At 36.8% G+C, this 23298-nt stretch overlaps 5 protein-coding genes across 9 annotated transcripts; 2 read left to right on the top strand and 3 right to left on the bottom strand.

Moving 5' to 3' along the window:
• The first annotated feature begins 7248 nt into the window (after positions 1-7248).
• On the top strand, positions 7249-18941 carry LOC141915278 (uncharacterized). Its single transcript, XM_074806761.1, has 15 exons — positions 7249-7407; positions 7503-7575; positions 7676-7723; positions 7871-7918; positions 8092-8187; positions 8454-8585; positions 9120-9320; positions 16988-17032; positions 17117-17167; positions 17249-17301; positions 17389-17484; positions 17676-17831; positions 17920-18003; positions 18087-18164; positions 18667-18941. The coding sequence occupies exons 1-15, from the start codon at positions 7367-7369 to the stop codon at positions 18833-18835; spliced, it is 1371 nt and encodes a 456-aa protein (XP_074662862.1). The 5' UTR covers positions 7249-7366; the 3' UTR covers positions 18836-18941.
• Positions 9844-12388, bottom strand: LOC141914183 (mitochondrial amidoxime-reducing component 1-like). 3 transcript variants are annotated; one of them, XM_074806026.1, is made up of 8 exons: positions 11949-12075; positions 11690-11791; positions 11195-11371; positions 10773-10899; positions 10427-10573; positions 10270-10331; positions 10104-10178; positions 9844-10029 (listed from the first exon to the last, which is right to left on the bottom strand). In XM_074806026.1, the coding sequence occupies exons 2-8, from the start codon at positions 11710-11712 to the stop codon at positions 9903-9905; spliced, it is 738 nt and encodes a 245-aa protein (XP_074662127.1). In that variant the 5' UTR covers positions 11713-11791; positions 11949-12075; the 3' UTR covers positions 9844-9902. The 3 variants fall into 3 exon arrangements, with proteins under 3 accessions (XP_074662127.1, XP_074661826.1, XP_074662207.1); XM_074805725.1 differs by lacking the exon at positions 11690-11791 and having other exon boundaries at positions 11949-12388; XM_074806106.1 differs by lacking the exon at positions 11949-12075 and having other exon boundaries at positions 11690-11930.
• LOC141914862 (uncharacterized) lies at positions 12793-13779 on the top strand. The gene is made up of 2 exons (XM_074806225.1): positions 12793-13353; positions 13604-13779. Exons 1-2 carry the CDS (start codon positions 12893-12895, stop codon positions 13650-13652), a joined length of 510 nt encoding a protein of 169 aa, XP_074662326.1. The 5' UTR covers positions 12793-12892; the 3' UTR covers positions 13653-13779.
• LOC141912566 (WD repeat-containing protein 74-like) lies at positions 13960-16626 on the bottom strand. Of its 2 annotated transcripts, XM_074804954.1 has the most exons (12): positions 16533-16626; positions 16185-16291; positions 15956-16077; positions 15657-15720; positions 15436-15579; positions 15178-15279; positions 14994-15094; positions 14765-14820; positions 14533-14675; positions 14400-14451; positions 14172-14354; positions 13960-14097 (listed from the first exon to the last, which is right to left on the bottom strand). In XM_074804954.1, the coding sequence occupies exons 1-12, from the start codon at positions 16582-16584 to the stop codon at positions 14093-14095; spliced, it is 1131 nt and encodes a 376-aa protein (XP_074661055.1). In that variant the 5' UTR covers positions 16585-16626; the 3' UTR covers positions 13960-14092. The 2 variants fall into 2 exon arrangements, with proteins under 2 accessions (XP_074661055.1, XP_074660347.1); XM_074804246.1 differs by having other exon boundaries at positions 14172-14451.
• Positions 18942-19845: 904 nt separating the features above from the next.
• On the bottom strand, positions 19846-22838 carry LOC141914933 (uncharacterized). Of its 2 annotated transcripts, XM_074806281.1 has the most exons (9): positions 22786-22838; positions 22363-22417; positions 22079-22285; positions 21379-21503; positions 21007-21145; positions 20806-20933; positions 20337-20439; positions 20024-20267; positions 19883-19978 (listed from the first exon to the last, which is right to left on the bottom strand). In XM_074806281.1, exons 1-8 carry the CDS (start codon positions 22835-22837, stop codon positions 20051-20053), a joined length of 1026 nt encoding a protein of 341 aa, XP_074662382.1. In that variant the 5' UTR covers position 22838; the 3' UTR covers positions 19883-19978; positions 20024-20050. The 2 variants fall into 2 exon arrangements, with proteins under 2 accessions (XP_074662381.1, XP_074662382.1); XM_074806280.1 differs by having other exon boundaries at positions 19846-20267.
• Positions 22839-23298: the final 460 nt, after the last annotated feature.

Genomic DNA, 23298 nt, shown 5'->3' with positions numbered 1-23298 from the left:
TTTATAACCGCGACGTAGTTTCTAAACCCTCACTCTATGCATTGCTTGTGATCTCGTGAATATTAATTTTCATTTGAATGTGAAATTCCCACATTAAAACATAACCACAGATTGAAAGTTCTCACGTATTTTGTTCAGTTTTTCTTTTGCAATGTTTACATCTACAAAACAACCTTTAATATTGTTCACGTCTCTTTGCGTCATTCGATATAAAAATAGTTTTCTGTATTTTTACAGTTTATTGAACTTTCACTAAATATATAAGTCTTCATTTACTATAACTTTATCATTTCATCCATGACTGATATTGTTACATACAGATTACAATAGAAAATGTTTGTATTGGTTGAGAAAACACTCTGAGTAAAAATTGCAGACTAAAAATGATAAAAGTTCGAAATGTTTCCTTGAGCTATAAGTTTATTAGACAGTTTGGTTATATCCTTATAGTCATCTTCAGGAAACTGTATCTTAAATATTTTGAGTATTGCAGGAGATGACTGTTAGGATATACAAACATGGAATAAACTATTAGGATATACAGTCGTTACGTCGTAAACTACAGTGTAGCTGAATGAAACATTCGGACTCCTTTTATTCTTAGCGTGCAGGGATTTGAAATAATTGTGAGGTCATTTATTTCGTATGACTAACATTTTACTTCAATCAAATAAACCCCACGTTTAATGTTTTCTACACAATGGGTACTGGGGGTTTCTGATATCAGGTCAAGTAATGCAATGTTCACGGTATCGATATAATTCTCGATAAAACCCGTTATATATCAGTGAGTTATAGCACACATTGATTACAGTACAGTAAATTTAATGTTGTAGGCCTATTTGGTCTAGTTCAATGTGTGTGAAATTTCCCCATTAATTCCTATAGAATAGTTATATTTTATGAGTGAACTTTCAGTTTGTGTCTGATACAGTTCAACAAAATCGAGCACTAAAATTCTCGTAATAAATGAACAACCTTGACTTCGTCAATTTATGAGACGGGTTTAAAATATAAAGGAGAGAATCTTCACACGTTGAAGAAGAGGTTTTAAATATTCGTGAGTCTAGAGTTAAAACATTTGAAATGAACTAATCTTAACTTGACAATTAACTGACAAATAAGATATCTTAAACCAAAAACTGTAAAACTGGATCCTTCTCCACACCACATTTGACACACTAAAAGTGAGTTTATACGTAAATCGACGATTAAATCTAACTAGATCTTGGTCAGTAGTCTCTTCTCTAGATCCTGAACACTCCTAATGTCTATTTCAACCTGACTTGAGAGCATTTCGGTTGGCATGCAGGCATGGAAACATATTGTTAAACTTTCAAATCGTGAAGTCACTTCTCTTCATTTAACCCCTTTCAGTGAAGACTTTTTGGATATCCTTCAACACAGTTTCAAATGGATTACAAAATGATGATTTAGGTCGACTGCTTGTCCTTTATGGTCCTATTAAGACCTTTATCTGGTATGTACTACCAAAACTGACTGAGCTAGGCTACCCGGAATGCTCTCAAGTCAGGTTGAAATAGACATTAGTCTCTTATCAACTCTGATTTGAGTTATTGAGAGTGTATTTTATATGGGTATAATGAATCTACTTTCAACACGAAAAATACAACTGAAAATCAAGATGACGCACAACAAAATTGGAAAAACGTGAAGTGTTTACCGCGTGCAGTAGGAGAGAGTGGGAGAGTTATAGCTGAGCTTTAGTCAAACTCGGATACTGGGATTCGGCTACTGATGTACAACAGAGGGTCATACTGCAAGGACTACAACACTATGTCGTTTTAGAGTTTTGAAGTTGTAGGAACCGGATAAAACAAATGCTAGGATTCATCAGGTATTTCGATCTTTTATCGCAGAAAGAAAATCGTCATATTTGCCGCAGGGTGAAAATAGTAACATTTAGTTCGTGATAAATTGCGAAAATTTCTGCGCTTCATAACTATATATTCATATGTATGAAATATGTTGTATCTCGGATTAAAACTATGACACTGAGAATAGCAATAACTACGTGTTATTAATGAGTAAACTGGTTTAAGGTATTAAACAAAGAGACATCAATTATGCGTCTTCTATTTCTGATATTCGCCTTATTAGTCCCTGGAGAAACTTATCGGCGTGAAATGAAGTTTGTTCGTTCATTTTTACGAAAAAGTGAAAATTTTAAAGCTTGTTACGATTGTGCTTTACACGATTTGAACTGCGGAGTCGTGTGTCTACAGAATCGACCTGATTGTATCGGATACAGATTTCGTGAAAACTGTATTTTGTTCATTCGCAATAAACCTTGCACGATCCAGGCGGTTCAATTAACAGATTATGACAACGTGTGGGTCTTCAAAAACTTCGAGAAAAGAATGAGACGAAAAAATGAACAGAAGAAAATAACAGATAAACCGTCGCAAAAACCAACTGGAATATTTCAGGAAGAACAATCTAGAAATTCATAACCAACTGGACAGTTTCAAAAACCCACTGGATCACCGGTTAGATCAAATACGAATCGACCGCCATCTAAAAGAAGTTAAATCTCAGCATCGACTGGAACTACAAAAAAGTAGCTTCAAACTGATGAATATTTGAATTATTTTATCATTTCATCGATTCACTCATTTAGAGCTGTACGTGCATTAATCTGTAAGATTAGAAATGGACGATAAGCCGCACCGTGGCCGGGGAGAATAACTAGGTTTTGTGCAACCATGAAATTCAAGATAGATGAATTCATCATAACCGTGACACGTATCTTTACTTTTCAATAGAAATTTCGTTACAAAATCAAGTCACTAAACATCTTACCGTCCGTCACATTCTACAAAATAGAAAGAAGCATGTTAGAATGTAGTATTTACAATAAATGTACAATCTGCTTGCGTTTTTCAAAAATTTGATGTATTTTATTTGCAAATTGCCGAGGATGTTTCGACATAATCAGGGATAATGGTTCAATATTTGGTGAGTTAGGTCTGTTGTTTTCTTGCTCCCATCCTTGGGAATATTCTGCCAGAAATATTCGCCATGAAATATTTATATTAAACATATTATTATAAATAATAGTATTATCATCATCATCATCAAGTAAAAGATGGCAATAGATTACGATTTATTTATTTCTAAGGTAAGAAATGACCGTCCATAATGTGGGGCTAATGAGTTATTTTCCATTTTGATCCTTGTTACTGCTCTCACTTTCAGGAGGGCGTCCTTAAATTGGTCATTTTTCAAACCATTTTTGAGCTGGGAAAATATCAAAAGTCTAATTTGAAACTCCTTTTTTTATCGATACTTCAAAAAACCATTAAAAAACCTCTCAGGCAAAACGGAAGTCAACATGTTGATTGCAACCTTTTATTGGAATTCTAAATTTGGCGGTGGTATCAAAGCACTTGGTTATGAATATACTGCAAAATACTTGACATATTTGCAGCGGAATTGCTGCGCAGAAGTAAAATCCCGAATCGGTGGAAACATGAACGATTTTTTCACCGCCAAATCCAAACTCGAAGAAGTTGCTCATTTGCGGAATGAATTAACAATAAGTGTTGTAGAATGTGCATTACTAATTCAATTATGTGAGTGAAATTTACTGGTTCTGAGTAGATTTTAATATCAAACGTTTGATTTAAAGTAATTATGTTCTGTTGTGGATTCTGAGCCTACGACAACCACTGGTTGTTATAATACAGTAGAACTCACTGTAATGACTATTGGGACCGCCCCCAGATTTATCCGAATTAAGAGAAATCCGAAATATGAATAATAGTTTACGTATGTTGTCAGGTTGAATGGACTAAATATTTCATCTGGATTTAATGAAAATCCGGATCGGAAAAATCCGAATAAAGCGAGTTCTACTATATCATGGATTTTTGCTAATGGCATGGGACATCTTCGGTGCCCCAACAACCGTGTCAGGTTATGCGCGCTTAGATTAGATTAGATAATTATTCATTGATGTTGTGGAATCTACTTTGAAATAAATTTCTCTTTCTCAAAGGAAGACTCTTCATGTTTCGCTCATTTTGTCGGATCTTCAATGACTAATTCATCTTAGGCAATTCATTGTGATTATTGGAAAATTCCAATAGATGGCACCCTGCAAAATTCAGATATGAGAATTTAATGATTCAATGAGATCTACAATAGTTTCACGGAAATCTACTAGATGGCAGCAAGTGTAACCAGGGATTAGTTCGTGGGATGCCCAGTAGATGGAGATTATGGATTCCTTCGTTAACCATGAATTTCGAAAATTGATACCTTGTTTCACATGTTTGCTGAGTATAATATAAGTTGACCCAGCCCGACGCCTGACTACCGGTTACATTACCTCTTTATCTTCACATGTTGAATCAGGGTTTTAAGCACCCTTCAACATTTAAATGGTCCTGATCACTCCTAGTCACTGATCTTGATCATGATCACTCCTAGTCTCTTTTCTAGACCCTGATCACTCCTAGTTAGTCTCTTATCAACTAATTTGAGTTCACGGGAGTGTATTTTATATGAGTGTTATGAATCTGCTCTCAACACGAAAAATACAACTGAAAATCAAGATGACGCACAACAAAATTGGAAAAACGTGAAGTGTTTACGGCGCGCAGTAGGAGAGAGTGGGAGAGTTATAGCTGAGCTTCAGTCAAACTCAGATACTGGGATTCGGCTACTGATGTACAACAGAGGGTCATACTGCAAGGACTACAACACTATGTCGTTTTAGAGTTTTGAAGTGGAAGAACCAAGGGATAAAACAAACTCGTTAGGTTTTTCAATAATTTATCGCAAGATGAAAATAATTGGTTCATAAATTCGATTCACACCTGAATATATTCTGTTGAATAATCACAGGTGGATAACTATGACAGTAGGAATAGTATTACTACGCTTCATTAATGAGTAAATTGGTTTATAAGATATTTTGCAAAGAGACATCAATTATGCGTCTTCTATTTCTGATATACGCCTTATTAGTCCCTGGAGAAACTTTTCAGCATGAACTGAAATTTGTTCGTTCATCTTTACGAAAAAGTGACAATTTGAAAGCTTGTTACGATTGTGCTATACATGATTTGAACTGCGGAGTAGTGTGTCTACAGAATCGACCTGATTGTATCGGATACAGATTTCGTGAAAAGTGTTTTTTGTTCATTCGCAATAAACCTTGCACGATCCAGGCGGTTCAATTAACAGATTACGACAACGTGTGGGTCGTTGAACGAAGTGTCGAGGAACACATTAGACCGACACCTGAACAACCGAAAATAACAACTGAAAAACCACCGGTGAAAACTACTACCAAATCATCGCAGCGAGGAATAACCAGACAACCGTGGCGATGGCCAACAAGAAGATGGACCCTTCCAACTAGAAATCCGTTTAGAACACGAGAGACTACTCAAACAAGAACAAGACAAACACGTGATTACGGAAGAGGTGTGTTACTTTACTTCTATCTATACATTACCTGTTGCTAATATTGGTATCATGTTATATCTTAGGGGGTTGAAAATCGTGATAAACACGTTTTCCGATTATTCTATTGATTTGTTTAATCAGTAATATTTGTTTTGATTGAGGAAATCCGAAATATCTGTCTAGATCATATCGGATGATACCAAAAAATACATAAAGATGATTCGATGTATTTTTTATGATACGTATGAAAGAAATACACGATATCCGTGTACGATGAATCTGTAGAAAATCCCTGATTAACTTCAATCATTCGTTTTCAAATAAACTCTTAAAGATGGTTGGAGATGGAGATGGAGGTGGAGGTGGAGGTGGAGGTGGAGGTGGAGGTGGAGGTGGAGGTGGAGGTGGAGGTGGAGGTAGTCCTTCCGAAACGTTACGGAAAAACGAGAGCTGTTGTTATAGATTCATTTCGTGGTTTTCTCTCTTCACGACTGATAATAGTTTATAACCGAAGCATTTACTCTTACCATTACCCAAGAAAATTCCGTCTTATATTGAAATAATTGTCAGTACGACTTATCCGATACTATCTTTTTTTACCTCTTTTATCCTGTAACTGATGTATTAGGATAGTTTTTCACACCATTTTTGAGCTGGGAAACTATTGACAATCTAATATGAAACTTATGTATTCACTGATACTTTGAAAAACCCATTAAATATTGTAATGGTTGTAGCGTTATAAAACGGAAGTCGAGTTAATTGAAGCACACGTTATTGGAATTTAAATTCGACGTTGATATATCAGTACTGGTTATAAACATATCTCTAGAATACTTGATATATTTGAATCAGGCGGAATTACCGCCACCGTCAAATTGAAACTCGAAGTCTTAAAGAAGTTACTCATTTTACTTTTGCAGGGCATAACAGTAATCGCGGTCACGGCCACGGGTACGGGCACAGCAGGAACTCGAGGCGTAGACAGTGAATTTGGAGCATTTCCACTACAGGGAAAAAATGAGTGCGAATACAAATTACCAATAACTTATACACAATGCGTTTTATTAGTGCAATGATGTCGGTGATAGGTATCAATTTCCTGGTTTTACAGATTTCAGTGGTAAATTATGTTAATTCTAAGTGGTATCCAGATTCACTCGTGGTTAATATGGAACTACTGAGTAAAATATGAAATAGTTCAATAATATTGTGAAATCTACTTTTGAATACATTTTCATCTCTCCAAAGAAAGACTTTGTGTAATCTATTATTTTATCGGATTTTAAATGATTAATGGTCAATCTATTTTTTATACGGTGGCAAAATCATTTTGTCTATCGTCGGTTTGAGACGCTAGACGGGTAGCCCAACATAACCGTCAAGGTACGTATACTAAGAGCCACATGGAAACCAGGGGCCGGTTGCATAGTCATGACTTAGATTTAAGACCAGTCTAAGACCAAGTTAGTTCTATAGCCAATCTAACAACTTAAGACCAGTCTTAAGATTTAAGACCACTTTTTTGGGCTTAAGTCTCGACTATGGAACCGGCCCCAGCAGATTAACTCAATTGATAATGAAGTGAGTTAGCCCCAGGGTCAAAAGCAATAAATACCAGTCTAGAAAACCGGACCCTGAACGGCAGTCGTTTTTTGAGTCCGAAAAGAAAAGATGTACCATTATTAGAACTTTTCATAAGAAATATATATACATGTGTTTCAAAGATCCACTGTCACATTTAAATATAGATATCTAACACGTTATAGAAAACACTGCGCAATACAGAAAATGAGTCATCAATAAAGTTATAAAGTTCCACGATAACGAAACCACGCAATGTACGGAAATACCCGAGCGTCACCGATACAAACTATATAAACATAAACATTCTGCTGAATCTCTCTAAAACACCAGGAACAGAAAAATGGCTTTTAACGCGGCATCGGCTGAAAGTTTCTATGACTAGTAAGTAGTGTTCATTCAATAGCTTCCGTCAAATATAATCATTTTCTTCCTGAAAATTGAAAGAAAATTAGGTTCGAATTTTCTCCCTATTTCAGTGACTACATTTTCAAGATCCTTTTAATCGGGGATTCAGGAGTTGGTAAATCGTGCATGTTAATTCGCTTTGCCGTGAGTATAGTTTAACTATAATTTCGAGAGTTTGTGATTTTTTTTTTCAAAATCATTGAATATGTTCATTTTGATTTTCATATCATATTTCATATTTCAGGATGATACATTTACAGATTCATTCATTTGTACAATTGGAGTAGATTTCGTAAGTGAAAATTACCATACTCCGGAACCTCCGGAACCTGGTGGCTTCGTGTCACTCTCGGTGTTATCAGGTTCTTTAGTTCTTGTCTGTTTACTACTCTTACTTTCTCTATTGATTTTTATTCTATTTCAATAATTTTTTTAAAAGAAAATACGCACAATTGAAATGGATGGTAAGAAAATTAAACTTCAATTGGTAAGAATGAATTTCACCGTAGGGCTGAATTAGCAATTCTTGATCTTACTTCATGACTGGGGAACTGTTGGGTCCTAATTATCAGGTGGGAGAGAACCGATTACTATTTAGTATAAACCATCGAGTTTCTTTTTATTTAAATGAGTAAATAGTGAGTATAATGTATTTTTCAGTGGGATACCGCCGGGCAGGAACGATTTAAAAACATCGTCGCTTCCTATTATAAAGGCGCAGATGGAATATTCTTGGTGTATGATATCACTGACGGGGTAAGAATGATGCAACTTAATGAAAATACCTGGATCCACTTCCGCAGTAGGGTTATCAAACTATATACAACTGGGGGGGAGTGGGCGGTTCCACAGAATGTCATTACACTTGCAGCAGTTTGTTGTATTACTAATGAGTTCAATTCAATTTATAATCAAATCATATATATATTACATAGACAATGTGGAACTGGTACCGATGTCACCGATATATGAGTACATTGATCGCACTTTTTATTGAATAACTATTACACGTTATTATATAGGTCACGTTTGATAATGTAAAAGGTTGGTTGAACGAAATAGCGGTGAATTCTCGGAAAACCGTCAGCACAATACTGATAGGAAACAAGGCAGATTTATCACACAAACGAGTCGTCGACTTTGACACTGGAAGAGTAAGTATAACTTAAGTCATTTGAATAAGTCGTCACATTTACTGAATTAATCTTAATTTTGAGTCCCAATTTATATTTCGAATTCAATTTACCAAATGTGTAAGTCGTGATTCTGATAAGCGATCAACACAATATTTGGCCCGGAACAACTGTTCACACGGGTGCCAAATGGGCCCGAGCCTGTTTGGCCCGGGCCAAATTTGGCCCGACCAAAAACGTCGGACCAGGCCCGAGCCTAATTTTAGCACCAGACAAATGATTGCGTTTGAATTGCAACTGGCACCGGAAATGATCCACTTCGGTTTGTTTGAGCATTATCTAGTATCGAGTGAATGGTTTGCGTGTGAACGCGCTCTCTAATTAGGCACGGGCCAAATTTGGCCAGAGCCTGATCGGTGCCAATTTGGCCCGGGCCAAATCGTCCTCGTGTGATCGCGGCTAATGATCGTCACAACTACGACGACTCAAGCAGCGGGTTTTACTGGTATCAACTTTCTCTGATTTGGCTCTAATACTTCATTTTAATATTCACAGGATTTATCCGAAAAATTAGAAATCCCATTCCTAGAGACGAGCGCGAAAGATTCCAAGAATATTTCGGAAGCATTTTTCACGATGGCCAGAGAAATTAAAGATCGATTAGGCACAAATATCCCGGATACAAATAAAAACACGATCAAATTGAACGCGTCGACGCCGGTGCGTGACGTCACGAAACCAGGCTGTAGCGGATGTTAAACAGTCATCACTTACACTTACTTAGAAAAGACGTTTTTGTATATATTTTGATTTTTTAGACGCAGAAAAAATGAAAATCCAGAACTAAAATGTTGATTATGACAGTAGATTTAGATACTACTTGAGTTGCATATTTTAGTGGATATGACTTCAATGCGTCGTTTTGTTCCTGAATAATTCGTGTGTAACGTAAGCTTTAACGACTCCTGCTCAGGTCCACTGTATTCAAATATTTGAATTTTCAACGGAATCATGTAAAACCGTTTATTAGTTCGATGTATAATCTAGATGTGTTCTTATCTTTTTAATAAAAACCACACGTGAATTCAACAAGTCTTATGTTAGCATTTTTTCCTCAAAACATTTGCTGAAGATATCCTTCCTTTCCATTCAATCGTCAATCCTGCCATTATGGTTGCGCCTCAAATATTTAAACCACGCAATGATGTAAGCATGATCTTGTGTGAGAACAATTTGAAAATTCAACGCAAAAGAGGAAAACAATGCATATTTTCCCTTCAATATTTACTTATTTGTCCACGTTTTAACAACAAAAATAGAATGACTAGTGATTTGTATTTAAGCTGTGGATTGACGACGTCTAATGATGTAAACAGGATCTCCGACACGGATTTCACCAGTTGTAGTATTCTCACAGTATCTGCCTAACACGGGACCGGCCGGGTGAGTGGGCAGCATTCTATATCTGCAATCATAAATGCGATTAGTTAAAATACAACTCTTAGCGCAGTGGTCTGAACTGAACACTTTTTTACTCACTTTCTTAATGTTTTAAGAGGTTCAATCGTTGGATTTCTAACACCAGTTTCAGCTTTGACAGTTGTTATAAGACATCTGGAAATTGTTTCAAATGTACATTAAATACTTCTTACAAACCCAAACCAATTCCTGACGATTAATAATTCTCGATGACGCTTAATCTCACCTAAGACAAGGTTCTGTCATTTTGTAATGTATATCACCTATCTGCATTTCCTCCCAATCATCCTAAAAACAATAGCAAAACGAAGAAACGAAGCGAACGTGGACAACAAAATCTGATTGTGGGATTAAATTCAAGTGAGGATGTCAATAAAACATACCTCGCTATAAGCTGATGGACCAGTAATTACTACATTAGGTCTAAATTCTCTCACAGTTGTTTCATAGTTTTCTAATCTGCTGTTCAAATCATCAACCGATGATTGGCATAAAACCATTTGAGGATTGATAAAATAGAAATTACTAAACTGAAATATATTAAATTATAAAGTCTTACAACTATACAAATACAGTACGTCAGTAAATAGTGCCAAATACCAAGGGTTTGTAACTTATCAGTTCAGATACGGTACTTTACGGTACTTCATTGGTGGTTTCTCAAAGCGAATCATCCGCCGCCTTACATATGGACATTTACATTGGTGAGCATTCGGTGTCAAATCTTACCGGACGAATTTCGTTTAACATTTTGTCGGGAATTATGAATTTTAAATTTTCTCGTTTCAGATACGTGGAGAACCATAATCCAGCCTCGAGTCCACAGTCGATTCCACGATGTAGTTTATCTTTTATACTATAGAAATAAACAGCATATCGATAAGGACCAAACTGTAATGCAGGGAATACCGGGGCTGCATTCAATCTTAAGTATTGCGGCTGCTAACCGTAAGGCTTTTTATCTCCCAATATGCGAATATTACCGGTAAAAGTCTACTTTCCAAAGCAATAATCGTCGTAAATAAACATTCCAAGAATTGGCATCAGGGGCACAGCGCAGATCTTAACATGGGATAAAGCAGATAAGCCTCTTATGGAGGACACTAATGTAATTCTAATTCAAATACAAGAATCAAAATAAAAGAACTAACGTGCATTCAAATTGATTTTCAGTTGTTGGTTTGATGTGTTTTGGTAGAATTAAAGTATTCATTCCTGGTGCGTCGAAATGTACGTCATCGCCGTGTATACTCGCTTCTATTAAAGCCATAGTCGGTTCCATGCGGATATTCAAACGTCTGTACTCAGAATTCGTCAACAAATAAAACCTATTGATGATTGGAAAAAATAGAGAATTAGAAAGTTTGATTTCAGAGACCGTTTGGACCGTTTTATCTTAATCTCGATATGGAATATCGCGTGCTATAGAAATTCCATTTTAATTTTCATTAGTTTTTAAATCGCAGACATTTTTGCAGGCATTGTTTATCTGAGGGCATTTTATAAATGCGTCATATTTGGCTGTCAAACCATGACTAGACATTTTACACCAGTTTCGTGGCCTTTATGTCTAGAGTTAAGATTTGGTTCTATTGTTTTAAAATTAGAATCAGAACTGATAACTATGCCCTTGGGAATAACCGTACATAAGACGACCCGATAAGTACATGAGTAGTAAAGATAGCGTCTTTACTGCTTAGCCTACATGTATATTGTTTGAGTGCAGTCAATCGAACCATTTGACCAGGCTACAAGATTGAATATAACAAAACAATTCATGAGAAATGAGAAGTTGTCATAATAGAGTATGAATTTTTCGCCGATCTTGTTCACAACGGTCGAAACATTGAAATAAATCGTTTTAAAACTCCCGGACGCATCGGATTCGATATTGTTAATGTTTACCTGTCTAAAACCCCGTTATATCGCAGTCCGATTGACTCAACTTGCGCCTCTGTCACACTCCATCCTCGTCCAGATTTTAACGGATGCACGAACAGTTCCGACACAGTCCCGACCTTCTCCCAGTCCCTTTTACGAACCGGATGTCCCTGTGCCCACATCATCATTGCTGCTTTCACTAGAGATCCAGCGAGCAGACTTAGAAATATGTTTACATCACCCATTATACACTGAGAGTTAATCCTCGGAATGTGAAAAGACGTCCGGCAGAATTACTATTAATCTGTCACACGTACAGTGAATCTAATCGTAGAATGAACAATGTTATCGAGATATCGGGTCAAACCTGCGCTGGCCCGCGGCGTGGAACGTTGTCTGAGACATATTCATATTCAAATTCAATGTTCCTGTTTTTTTATCCAGGGCATTTTAATCAGGAACCCTTGTACGATGCTCAGTGCACTCACGGACTTTAGGAAAGGCTTTTTTGAACTTGAATTTGTTTTAATTCGTCGCGTGCAAGTTTTGAATTATTTGATAGTATATTGATCTTGATCTTGATGAGTAACGCCAACAGCAACCGATTCTGGTTTTTCGTTAGAGAGGGATATAGGGTTAACTGCACTTAGATAGACTGGAGCCGCCGTTTGAAGGCTTCAGTCGACGAAGCGTTTATCACTTCCTCGGGGAGATGGTTCCAGTCAATGGTAGTCCGCACAAAGAATGAGTTCAGGGGTTTTGGTATTCGGTACCACAAAACAGTTACTGTTATTCCGCACACTGTAGTGACTGACGCCAGTTCACGACGGATGACTCGATCCGAGTCAGTTCCAAAGTATTCCCAACACTTTTACAGCCTTTGCCGGTGGTGGCCCGCTGGTGCCTTGTATACAGTGACCAGCAGCTGGCGCCACCTGAGTTACTATTGACAACTGAATAGCGTCAAAATGGCTGCTTCCTGTCTAGGCGCTTTTGGAGCTTATAAATACGCATATTCGAGTTATAAAAATGGATTGAACAATTACGAATCAAATAACGCGGCTCCAAAACACAGTGATACAGTTTGGGTGAATAAGAGGTACATTCCAACAGATCTGCGTAGTACAGCTCCAGTAGCGAGACATAAACCGCTGGCTCCACCGCTCGAGGCATTACCCCGACCAGCCGGATACTGGATACCACCGAGTGACGCTTCATTAAGAGCTTACGACCGAGGGGTAACTCTACATATATCGAGCCCGGCGACGAGATGCGAGGAGTGGTCAACTTTACGTCAAATCTATCCGTCTAGAGGACACGCACAGAAATCAGCGCCACCTAGCTGGGGAACTGGTCAAGGTTTACCGCCGTCGATGTCAGCGTTCCCACCAACTACGAGATTCCCGCACATCAATAGCCCAATGACCAGGTAGATTTAGATTTCTAACTTCATGGAGGGGTTTGGTCAAGTCAATCCAGGGTTCATAGGATTCAATCCCAGATGGTGGCAGGGTTTCAGTCCTCCAAGTCTTGAAGTTCTTCTTTGGCCCCTCTACTCTTACTCAGGGTTAGAATAATGTCCTGGGTGGTCCTCAACTCAATTGAAATACCAGCTATTTACAGCAAAATTTGTTGGTCTAATTGTTTCTATATCGTGTTGTCTTTTGTTTCCATTTCAGATATGTTGACGACATGCATAGTTCTAACAGATTATTCAAACTGCATTAAAAAGAACGAATGTATTTGATTTCGTTTCTGTCGTGAGCCTTACATTTTTTCCTGTATTATCCTAGATTTTATGCTTTAAAATAGTATTTCATTAATATCAGAGAATTTAAATTTGTGGTTCTACTGCTGCTGGTTTCTTCATAATAATGATAATAACTTAATATCTCTTTGTGATTTTTTGTGATATTTTTAAAGATTTATTTGTAAATAAAGTATTAATTGTGAAAGAGTTTGTCGGAGTCAACTATTTGTTGTAGATCTTGTTCACAACGGTCGAAACAACTCAATCCAGGCATACCCACTCCTCTGATGTCGCTGGATCTAAAAACTCTCCCGCCGAAGATATCGCACAACAACACCTCTATTGGATTATAATTTACAATATCCATTTATTTGGAATCTATTTTACAAGTTGAGACTTAATATGCATCTTCCAACAATTAACCTAAAAATAGAGGATGAAAAATCAAAGATATGTGTAAATAAATGATGAATGTTGATTGAAGTTATTGAACTCACTGGCAGTTTTCCGTTTCCGTAATGATTTCGTCCTATTTTCACTTTTTGCTTCTAAATTCGATTTCCGTTTTCTGTTTGTTTCAGTAACAACTTCCATATTATCCCAGAGCTTCTCATCGTCAATATCATCCTCAGCTTCCTCATCATCATCAGTAGATTTACTCGTTTCATCCTCCTTCTCATCTGTCTTAGACTCCTCTAACATTTCGCTTTGGTCCAGTAATTTACCCCAATTGTCAGATTTCATCACCATTGAATTCAATCTTGATTTTAGATAAATCTGTATCGGAAAAGAAAACTATCGAATTAAAATGAAATCCATTGAAAATCGCTTCATTTTCGATAGCTAAAATATAGTCACCTTTCTGATGAGTTTTTTAGAGTTCATCTCGTGAATTCTGAGGAATCTATCGAGGCCACAACTAGCGATGTACGGAAGAGTCGGGTGACATTTAATACACCGGATTCCACCAGCAAATCCTTTGAATTTATGAACCATTTTTCCTACAACGAAAACATGACATATGACATATCTAGAACTGCTTCATAAAATAGAATTGATTCTGAGGTCAGTATCTTAAAAGAGAACAAACCTTGTCTTATATCTAATAATGCCATGCTTCCTTGTGTATTTCCAACAACTATCTGGCTGTAGAATAAAGGATTAGGTTAACATCATTTGAAACTCGGGATCCAATTCCTCGGTTATCGTTTAAGTTTGACTAGAATTCATTTTCAATCCATTCAAATCTTAACAACAATTTTGGAAATATCTTAATTTTTCTTTTTTGAAATGTAATCAAGAGGAATTATAGTTATTACTTTGAATTGCTCGTGAGACTCATTGCAGTAAGTGGATATTCGTCGTACTGCATGTCTATAACAGGTCTCCTCCGTGGGGTCGAAGGGTCATATACTCGAACCTATCATAGAAAATAAACATGCCATCAAAATGCTGTTAAAATCAACAGGTTAAATCTGTTTAATTAATAGAATAATAACAAACCTGATGGTGTCCGGTACTAGTAACTATCTTCTCACTATCAGGTATAAACTGTGCACCCATCACCCAAATAGGAACACGTAAACATAACCAATCATCTCTCACCTAAAACAAATTAAATATTACGAAATGAATAATGGGACTGGATGCTGAACTGTGGGACTGGATGCTGAACTGTGGGACTGGATGCTGAACTGTGGGACTGGATGCTGAACAGTGGGACTGGATGCTGAACTGCGGAACCGGATGATGTTGACTTACATTTTTAGCTCTGAATATTGGCTGTTCTGGTTTCTCTAAATCCCATATTTTCAGATCATTCTCTTTGCCTCCAGTCGCAATATGATTTGGAGTCGATGAATTTTGTTGCATGCACCAAATATTTTCTCCCACAGTAATTTCTAACTGTAAAATCAATGGGTGAAAGATGAGAATTAATTTGAATATGCAATTAATGAATAATCAGTTAATTTGAGATTTACCTTCTTATCCCCGGTATTATTTTGAAGCTGTAACGGTCCATTTTCAGTACAAGTAACAAAATCACTGCAACAAAAAGAGCAAAAATAGAAATATTGGACAAACATGAGTTTCTCATAATGTAAACATTGCCAAAATGAGTTTTATGGTTATTTCTCATACTTAAAAGAGATTCGAAGTCATAGAAACAATTATTTAATTCAGTTTTCAAGGAATCAAGTATTAAATGAATCCCGACTTCACGCACGCCATCTAGCGGGAGAGCTGGTGGCACGAGTTCTCATAAGATTAGAATATTTACCTTTCAATTCGAGCCAAACCGCGAAGTCGTCCTTCTACATTTACCAGTTTAAACTGATTGTTTAAAACACCAGACTCACAAGAGTAAGTCTTCACCGTGTGATTCTTTAAACCTATATTCACCTGCAATAATCATTCAGTTTTTAGATATATTTTACCACTACAACTCATTATTTTAATAATGTAAACTAAAGAATGAAATCAGAAACTGTCACCACACGTCCACATACTTCATCTTGTTCACTATCAGCCCAGCACATAACACATATTTCATGATTTCTATCTACGTGTTTTATGTCATTGAGATTTTGAAAAGTCTTTTTCTGTGCGTTGATGCCTGAAAATAAGGTAAATGGATGAAATTTTGAGACCGGCGTCGATCCCCGAACCGTTGACTTAACCGGCAGGTGCTGCCACCGCTACTAAATCTCGACTCATTGGACACGAGATCGTTACATGAAAAAATCATTTTAAACTCTAAATAACGTTTTCGAAGTTAAGTTAATAATGAAGGCCTTTCTTAACTTTAATCTGATACGGTTGAGGCCCTTCGAGGTAGCACGAACTAGTAGAAATACCTTTTAAAAGTCCAATTTCTGAACCAACTATCAAATTCATGGGCGCTGCCATATTGGATTTTGACCTGTATCAGATCTTCACCGTCAGGTGCTGCCTCTATGTATTTATTTAGCGGTGAACTTATGAACTAACTCACCCGCGCAATATTCTTACTGTGGCATGCGGGGTCATTTACCACGGCGATACGGAGCCGCCCTTTCCTCACTTGCCAAAGTAATTATGAGCCCGCTTCCCTCTCTATATTGAATTAATTATTCAGGAAAAGAAGTTGTTTTTGCTGCAGATAGATTGTTTAATTGATTGAGAGAAAGTCATGGGTGTAAGTTGAGATGATTTTCAAACTGATTGATATCTTATTAGTGACATAATTGATCGGAACTAAATTTAAACGGCATTTTCCTTCGATTTACGAAACCAATTCAATCTTTCAAAGTTTGTTTTTATTGTTTTACAGCGAAAATCTACGAAAGGAAAGGAACGAAAATTAAAACGAAAAGAGGTAGAAATAACGTGTATAATATAAATATACCCGATCGATGATAAAACCTTGTTTAAATTAATCTTTAAATGTCTTACAAAACAGGAAAATGCGAAATTACAGGCATCCTTGAAAATAGTAGATGACGCCAATCAGGTAAAATACTATACTCGATCAGCTTCAGGAATCATTGCTGAATCTTTTGAATAGAATTTGTAATCATTGTTCATTTTACAGATCGATGATCCCATGAAATTCTTCCTCCCTTTCAAGAAATACGAGAGGAATGAGTAAGTCAATCGCCGACATCTTTGAAGTTTCAATTGTTGAAATAAATTTCTACCTTTTGGTAAAAATGACACGATATATATTTACAGGTTACAGGTTTCGATAGAAAGTAAAAAAGTTTGTGATTTGAGTAAAGATGACGTTCAATGGGCATTTAAATTATTAAAAGATAACATGCAATCTTTGTAAGTTGTTAGAAATAAGCATTATTTCATCTGGAAAAAAACTGAATATTTCATGAACAGATCTCAATTCTACTGCACTCGGACAGAGTTGCAATTCATTTCTGATATCTGAAATCCTAGACTCAATTTTAGCGACGACACTGCGAAGCCGAGAGCTGAAAATGATATTTAACTGTATTGTATATTTATAGATATGAAGATAGTGAATGGGGCTGGAAAGATAAAGAGAAATATGAAGAAATGACCGAAGACAAAGCGTGGTATTTAATAGCGAGGAGTGAAGATAAACCGGTCGGATTTGTCCATTTTAGATTCGATCTAGAAGAGGGGGACGAGGTGCTCTACTGGTCAGTCAACCTAACACCCCTATTCAGCAGTAATGAGCATGACCTCCTTCGATATGAATAAAATGCTGGTAATTTATTGTAATTTCAGCTATGAAATTCAGCTGGAGAAATCATTTCGCGGTAAAGGACTCGGTAAATTTTTGATGCTTATTCTGGAATTATTAGCTCATAAGTAAGTTGTTGACATGAAACTAACTAATGATCCATTTCTAGCATTTTCTTCAATGCTTCATCGTGGCTTTATTCTATTTTTAGAACACAGATGAAGAAAGTCATGTTAACTACATTCAAACATAATCCAGATGGGCTGAAATTCTTCAAGGAAAAACTGAAGTAAGTTTGTTATGAATCAATTTTCAAACATAATACAATAAGATAATTCAATCATATAAACAAATGCCTCTCCTCCACAACAAACACCTCCCATATTGAACGCTTGCAACCAAAATTCGTTAACCCATATTTTCATAAAACTTCTCCATGATTAACCCCTGGGAGATTTGGGATATTAATGACATGGGGCCAGTTGCATAGTCATGGCTTAGACTTAAGACCAGTCTAAGACCGTCTCAGTTCTAAAGCCAATCTAACAACTTAAGACCAATCTTAAGATTTAAGACCAATTTTGGACTTAAGTCACGACTGTGTGACTTTACCCAGGGCCCAGTTTCACAAAAAGGTTTAACTCTTAAATCGATTTAATTTCTTCATTAATTCAGTTTATCTTAAATCGATTTAAGCTTTAATCGTTTTTGCGAAACTGGGCCCAGAACTGTAGTGAGGTCTTACCATATCTGTTGGAATATTTCTGATTGTTCTGTTGTGTTATTTTCAGCTACAAAGTCGACGAAATTTCACCTGAAGATTTTGTTTATGATATTGCATGTACGTATGAAATTCTCAGTAAAGCGATTGTGAAGAAATCATTAAAACCAAATAACAGTTCTGTATCATCATCCACATCACACGTTCACAGCTGCTGCGCTCACGGTAGTTGTCATTGATTATATTAACAATGCCTCTTCATTAAACTGTTGTCATCCGCTGAATTAATCACGATGTTTTGCATTTCAAATCAGTTGCCAATTTGAGTATTTTTGTAGAGAAATACACACTTTTTACAAGATAAAAGCTGGTTGTTGATTTATTTTTCTGTCGACAGAGTAGTTACTTACTTAAGATCCGTTTCCGCAGTTGTCCGGCTTGTTTCCAATATTTCACCTTCAGAGTCGACTTTCAACAGAGAAGTCACGTCGGTCCAAGTCCACTATTAAACACTCATGGCTTACATTCAAAACCATCTCAGTTATAGCCAATCTAACAACTCTAGGAAGGACCACTTTTGGAATGAAGTCACAATTGGATACAGGACATTCAAAGGGGTAAAAAGACCATTCAATAAAAACGAATAGATTTTCTACAACAAATGAAGATATTTTATTCTAAATGCTAAAAAGTATATTTAAAGAATACACAGTTTACATGTGTAATACATAGATCCTTCCTAAAATAGAAGAGTTAATAAATAATGTGCGATTAGGAAAACACTATAAAGATCCGGTTCGTGAAAACGCCACCATGTGGTCACTATTTAATAGTTTTCAAATATAAACGTTTTCTTTATTTAACGCTGAGAATTGCTGCAGAAATAGCGATAGTAAAATAGATATAATGTCTATCACAGATTAACTGACTATGTATGTAAGTGGACGGATATATAGAGCAATATTCAGCAGAAGTGTTAAAAAGCCTTTATTTACAATAAAAACTCAGTTCAGTGCAGTTTATACATAAAATAATCAACTATGATGAAATATTAACAATGAGCAGTATTTATCATTAACAAAGTAGAATCTCTTGAGACCCTAGAGGTAACTTTACAAACTTCACCAATCAAAATATCAACTCTGTATTTGACATGATAAATATAGTAAAATCTACTCTATGAACACATCTCCCTTCCCCTCTCTCCATCCCCCTCTCTCCCTCCCCCTCTCCATCCCTCCCTCTCCCTATCTATAAACAACCCAATTCATATATCATTGCCATGGTGATTAATTGTAATTATTGAGCTAATGTCAACTAATATTTACTTTGATTTATTGCAAACAAATGATGATTTACCGTAAAACTTCTAATAAATAATGCGAGCATTCAGTGTGATTTACTGTAAACCATCTAATAAAATAATGGGAGCGTTCAGTTTATTCCCTGCTGTATTACGAAGGTGCTTCATATACAAAAGGACTCGGTGTAGCTGCTGATGTAGAGGGCGCCGGTATATGAGGCGTGTAGGCAGGAGGTGGGCCACTAGGGGGCGGTACAGGAGCTGTAGGCATCAGCGATGAGTAAGCCGGAGGCGGGTAAGATGGCGGATAAGCAGGATCATTCCGGGGTGGCGGATAAACCGGTACCCCTATCGCCGGTCCAGTTATTCTACAATTATAAACATACAATCATTAGAAACTAACAGTAATAGGAGGAGTGAATGATGTAGTTACTTACGGTGTCGCTGCTGGTCGCACAGATGTCGTCGATGGACGGATAACGCTAGGTTGAATTCGTCGATTATTTGCCGGTCTTCCTGATGTAAACGTAACGCTTACAGCTTTAGAAAGAGAAATAAACAAAACATCTGAACGAAAAGTTTTACCGCAAATCGTCAAAATCATATTTCGTCGTCGTAATGATTTATCGCATACAACAGACTTAAAACTGTGTATGAAATAAGAAAATTATACTAATTTCATAGTGGATACAGTGAACTATTGGCTATAACAGGAACAGGGGCTGCAGTTGCTGAAGTTGGTTAAAGATAACTGGCGGATAAATACATAGTAACTATGAACTTTTAATTGTCATTATATCAATTATCCACTGGTTAACTCAACTTTGAGCAACTGGGTCCAGATATTCTGGTGCCCTGAAGTTTGTTGTAACTAGGTTGCACTGTCGTATGTTGTATCTTACTTACAGCCTGTGTTTGGTCTGACTTTAGCCTTATGTTTAGCTATACAATATTTAGTACAACATCCGATTATTAATCCAATTATTAAAACGCCAAGAATAATTCCGATCACGACACCAGCTGTATTACCAGGACTGCGAAAATAGAAAACAATTAGTTATTTAGCCTTGAACTCCATTCCTTTAAAGCCTCAAATCTTATACTCACGTATCCCAGAGACGACAACAATATTCAGCTTTAGAATAACCGCAACAATAGGTGTAATCGGACGGTTCGAACGGCAGCGGGCAATGAAACATTCCTAACTGAGTTCCATTTATATAATCATAGTTCTTACATGTTCCACCTTAAACATATATATATATATATATATATATATATATATATATATATATATATATATATATATATATATATATAACAGTGAAACTCAAGTCAGATAATCATTATATCGATGAATTATTCAAATGACGACTTACACTTGAAAAAATTGAATTAGAAATAAATATCGGAACCTAAAAATAGTGATGAATTTATCAAATTTGACTGTGACTTGTGAAAGAATTGTCAACAACTTACTAGAAAGCGTTGATCCTGAGCGACGCGCATAAACACCACGTCCAACAAATGAAGTATACATCGCAAAATATGGAGTCATTGATAAAGATGAATAATATCTTCTGTTATATGTAGATCTTCTTAATCTAGAAACACAAACCCATAACATGTTTTAATGAGAGCTTTGTGAGCAACTGCGCCCTGATTGTCTGAGGGGAAGTAGGGTACAGACAGCAGATTGTCTGAGGGGGTACAGACAGCAGACTGTCTGAAGGGCTGCAAGATACAGACAGCAGATAGCCTGAAGGGCTGCAAGATACAGACAGCAGATTGTCTGAGGGGGTACAGGGTACAGACAGCAGACTGTCTGAGGGGGTGCAAGATACAGACAGCAGATAGCCTGAAGGGCTGCAAGATACAGAAAGCAGATTGTCTGAGGGGGTACAGGGTACAGACAGCAGACTGTCTGAGGGGGTGCAAGATACAGACAGCAGATAGCCTGAAGGGCTGCAAGATACAGACAGCAGATAGCCTGAAGGGCTGCATGATACAAACAGCAGATAGCCTGAAGGGCTGCATGATACAGACAGCAGATAGCCTGAAGGGCTGCAAGATACAGACAGCAGATTGTCTGAGGGGTACAGGGTACAGACAGCAGATTGACAGCAGAAATATTGTATTGAATGGTGGTTTAATTATGAAGGTGTTTGTTTAAACTGACCTGGAATAATAAGTCAATGATTTATACGATGATGATCTGTAATTGGTTGAACTTCTCGAGTTATAAGTTGAAGATGGAGATCGATATTGATAATAACGTGATGGAACATAGTAAGATTTACTGTACGAATAAGAGGAGTATTTGGAGGGAGCGCGATAAGTTCGGTAAGGGGATCGATAAGATCTGTATGAATATGAGTACGAGTATCTGGAACAGAAAACACAATCAAAATCAAACGATATTTTTTCGCATTCAAAAAAAAAATTCGCAGAGAATCGACTAACCTTCTACTAGAGTAAGAGCTGTATGAAGAGCGTGCACAATCCAATACTTCACATCCTAACAATCAAATAAACAATTTATATGTATTTATGCAATTCCAGATTCGAATCTGAATTGTTTGAAATCAAAGGCCTTGGCAGCAAGGGATAACCACGGTATTTTAAAAACGACACTGAACTGGGTGGTTTTAAATTTATTCCAGGCATCTGACTGATGAATTGATGAATCTGAATGGAATCTGGAACATCCATCCAGATGTGGAATTGAATTGAATGGATTGAAGAATAATGGCATGGCAAAGGCCTAGTTTGTGGACTACAGAATCAAGAACAAACCATCCTATTGCGGTAGTATGTGTCGTGTTTTGTTGGCCATTTGACGCTTAGAACGGGTTTTAAATTATAAACATCAAAATGGATAAATACCGAATAAAAGCATAATGAATACGATCAAAACATAATTCATGACGTCCGCCATTTTGTACGGTTTATGTTGATCACGTGACTGCAATGTTTACTCGTAGCTAATGTAAATAAACGTTCATTAGATATTTCAATCATTAAGATTCCATGAAAACATTGATTTATGTTAGATTTGGTGGTGAATGAACGTTGTGAATTAATACAATAGAATTCAAGATTATGTGGAAGTTAAGGGGTAGCAATGTCGAACCCCAGAATTTCTTTGCGTACATTAAAATCCGGAGCCGGACTTCTTCACGGCATGTGGAACAAATCTCGGCGTGATCAATACGGGCAAATTTCCTTCCCTATAGTATACCGCAAAGATCAGGCCCTGAATTACCAGATGACCGCACGTTTTACCAACCATTATTAGGGCCGGGCTAATGTCAGCCCCATCTAACAATTTGTCAAGCTGACACTGAACAACATCCCTGACTACACGGCCGGGTACATTCTGACAAAAAGGCAATATTT

This window comes from Tubulanus polymorphus, chromosome 1, assembly GCF_964204645.1.
Source record: "Tubulanus polymorphus chromosome 1, tnTubPoly1.2, whole genome shotgun sequence".
NCBI lineage: Eukaryota > Metazoa > Nemertea > Palaeonemertea > Tubulaniformes > Tubulanidae > Tubulanus > Tubulanus polymorphus.
Note: the sequence above shows the minus strand (reverse complement) of the source record. Positions and strands in the feature narration are given on the sequence as shown.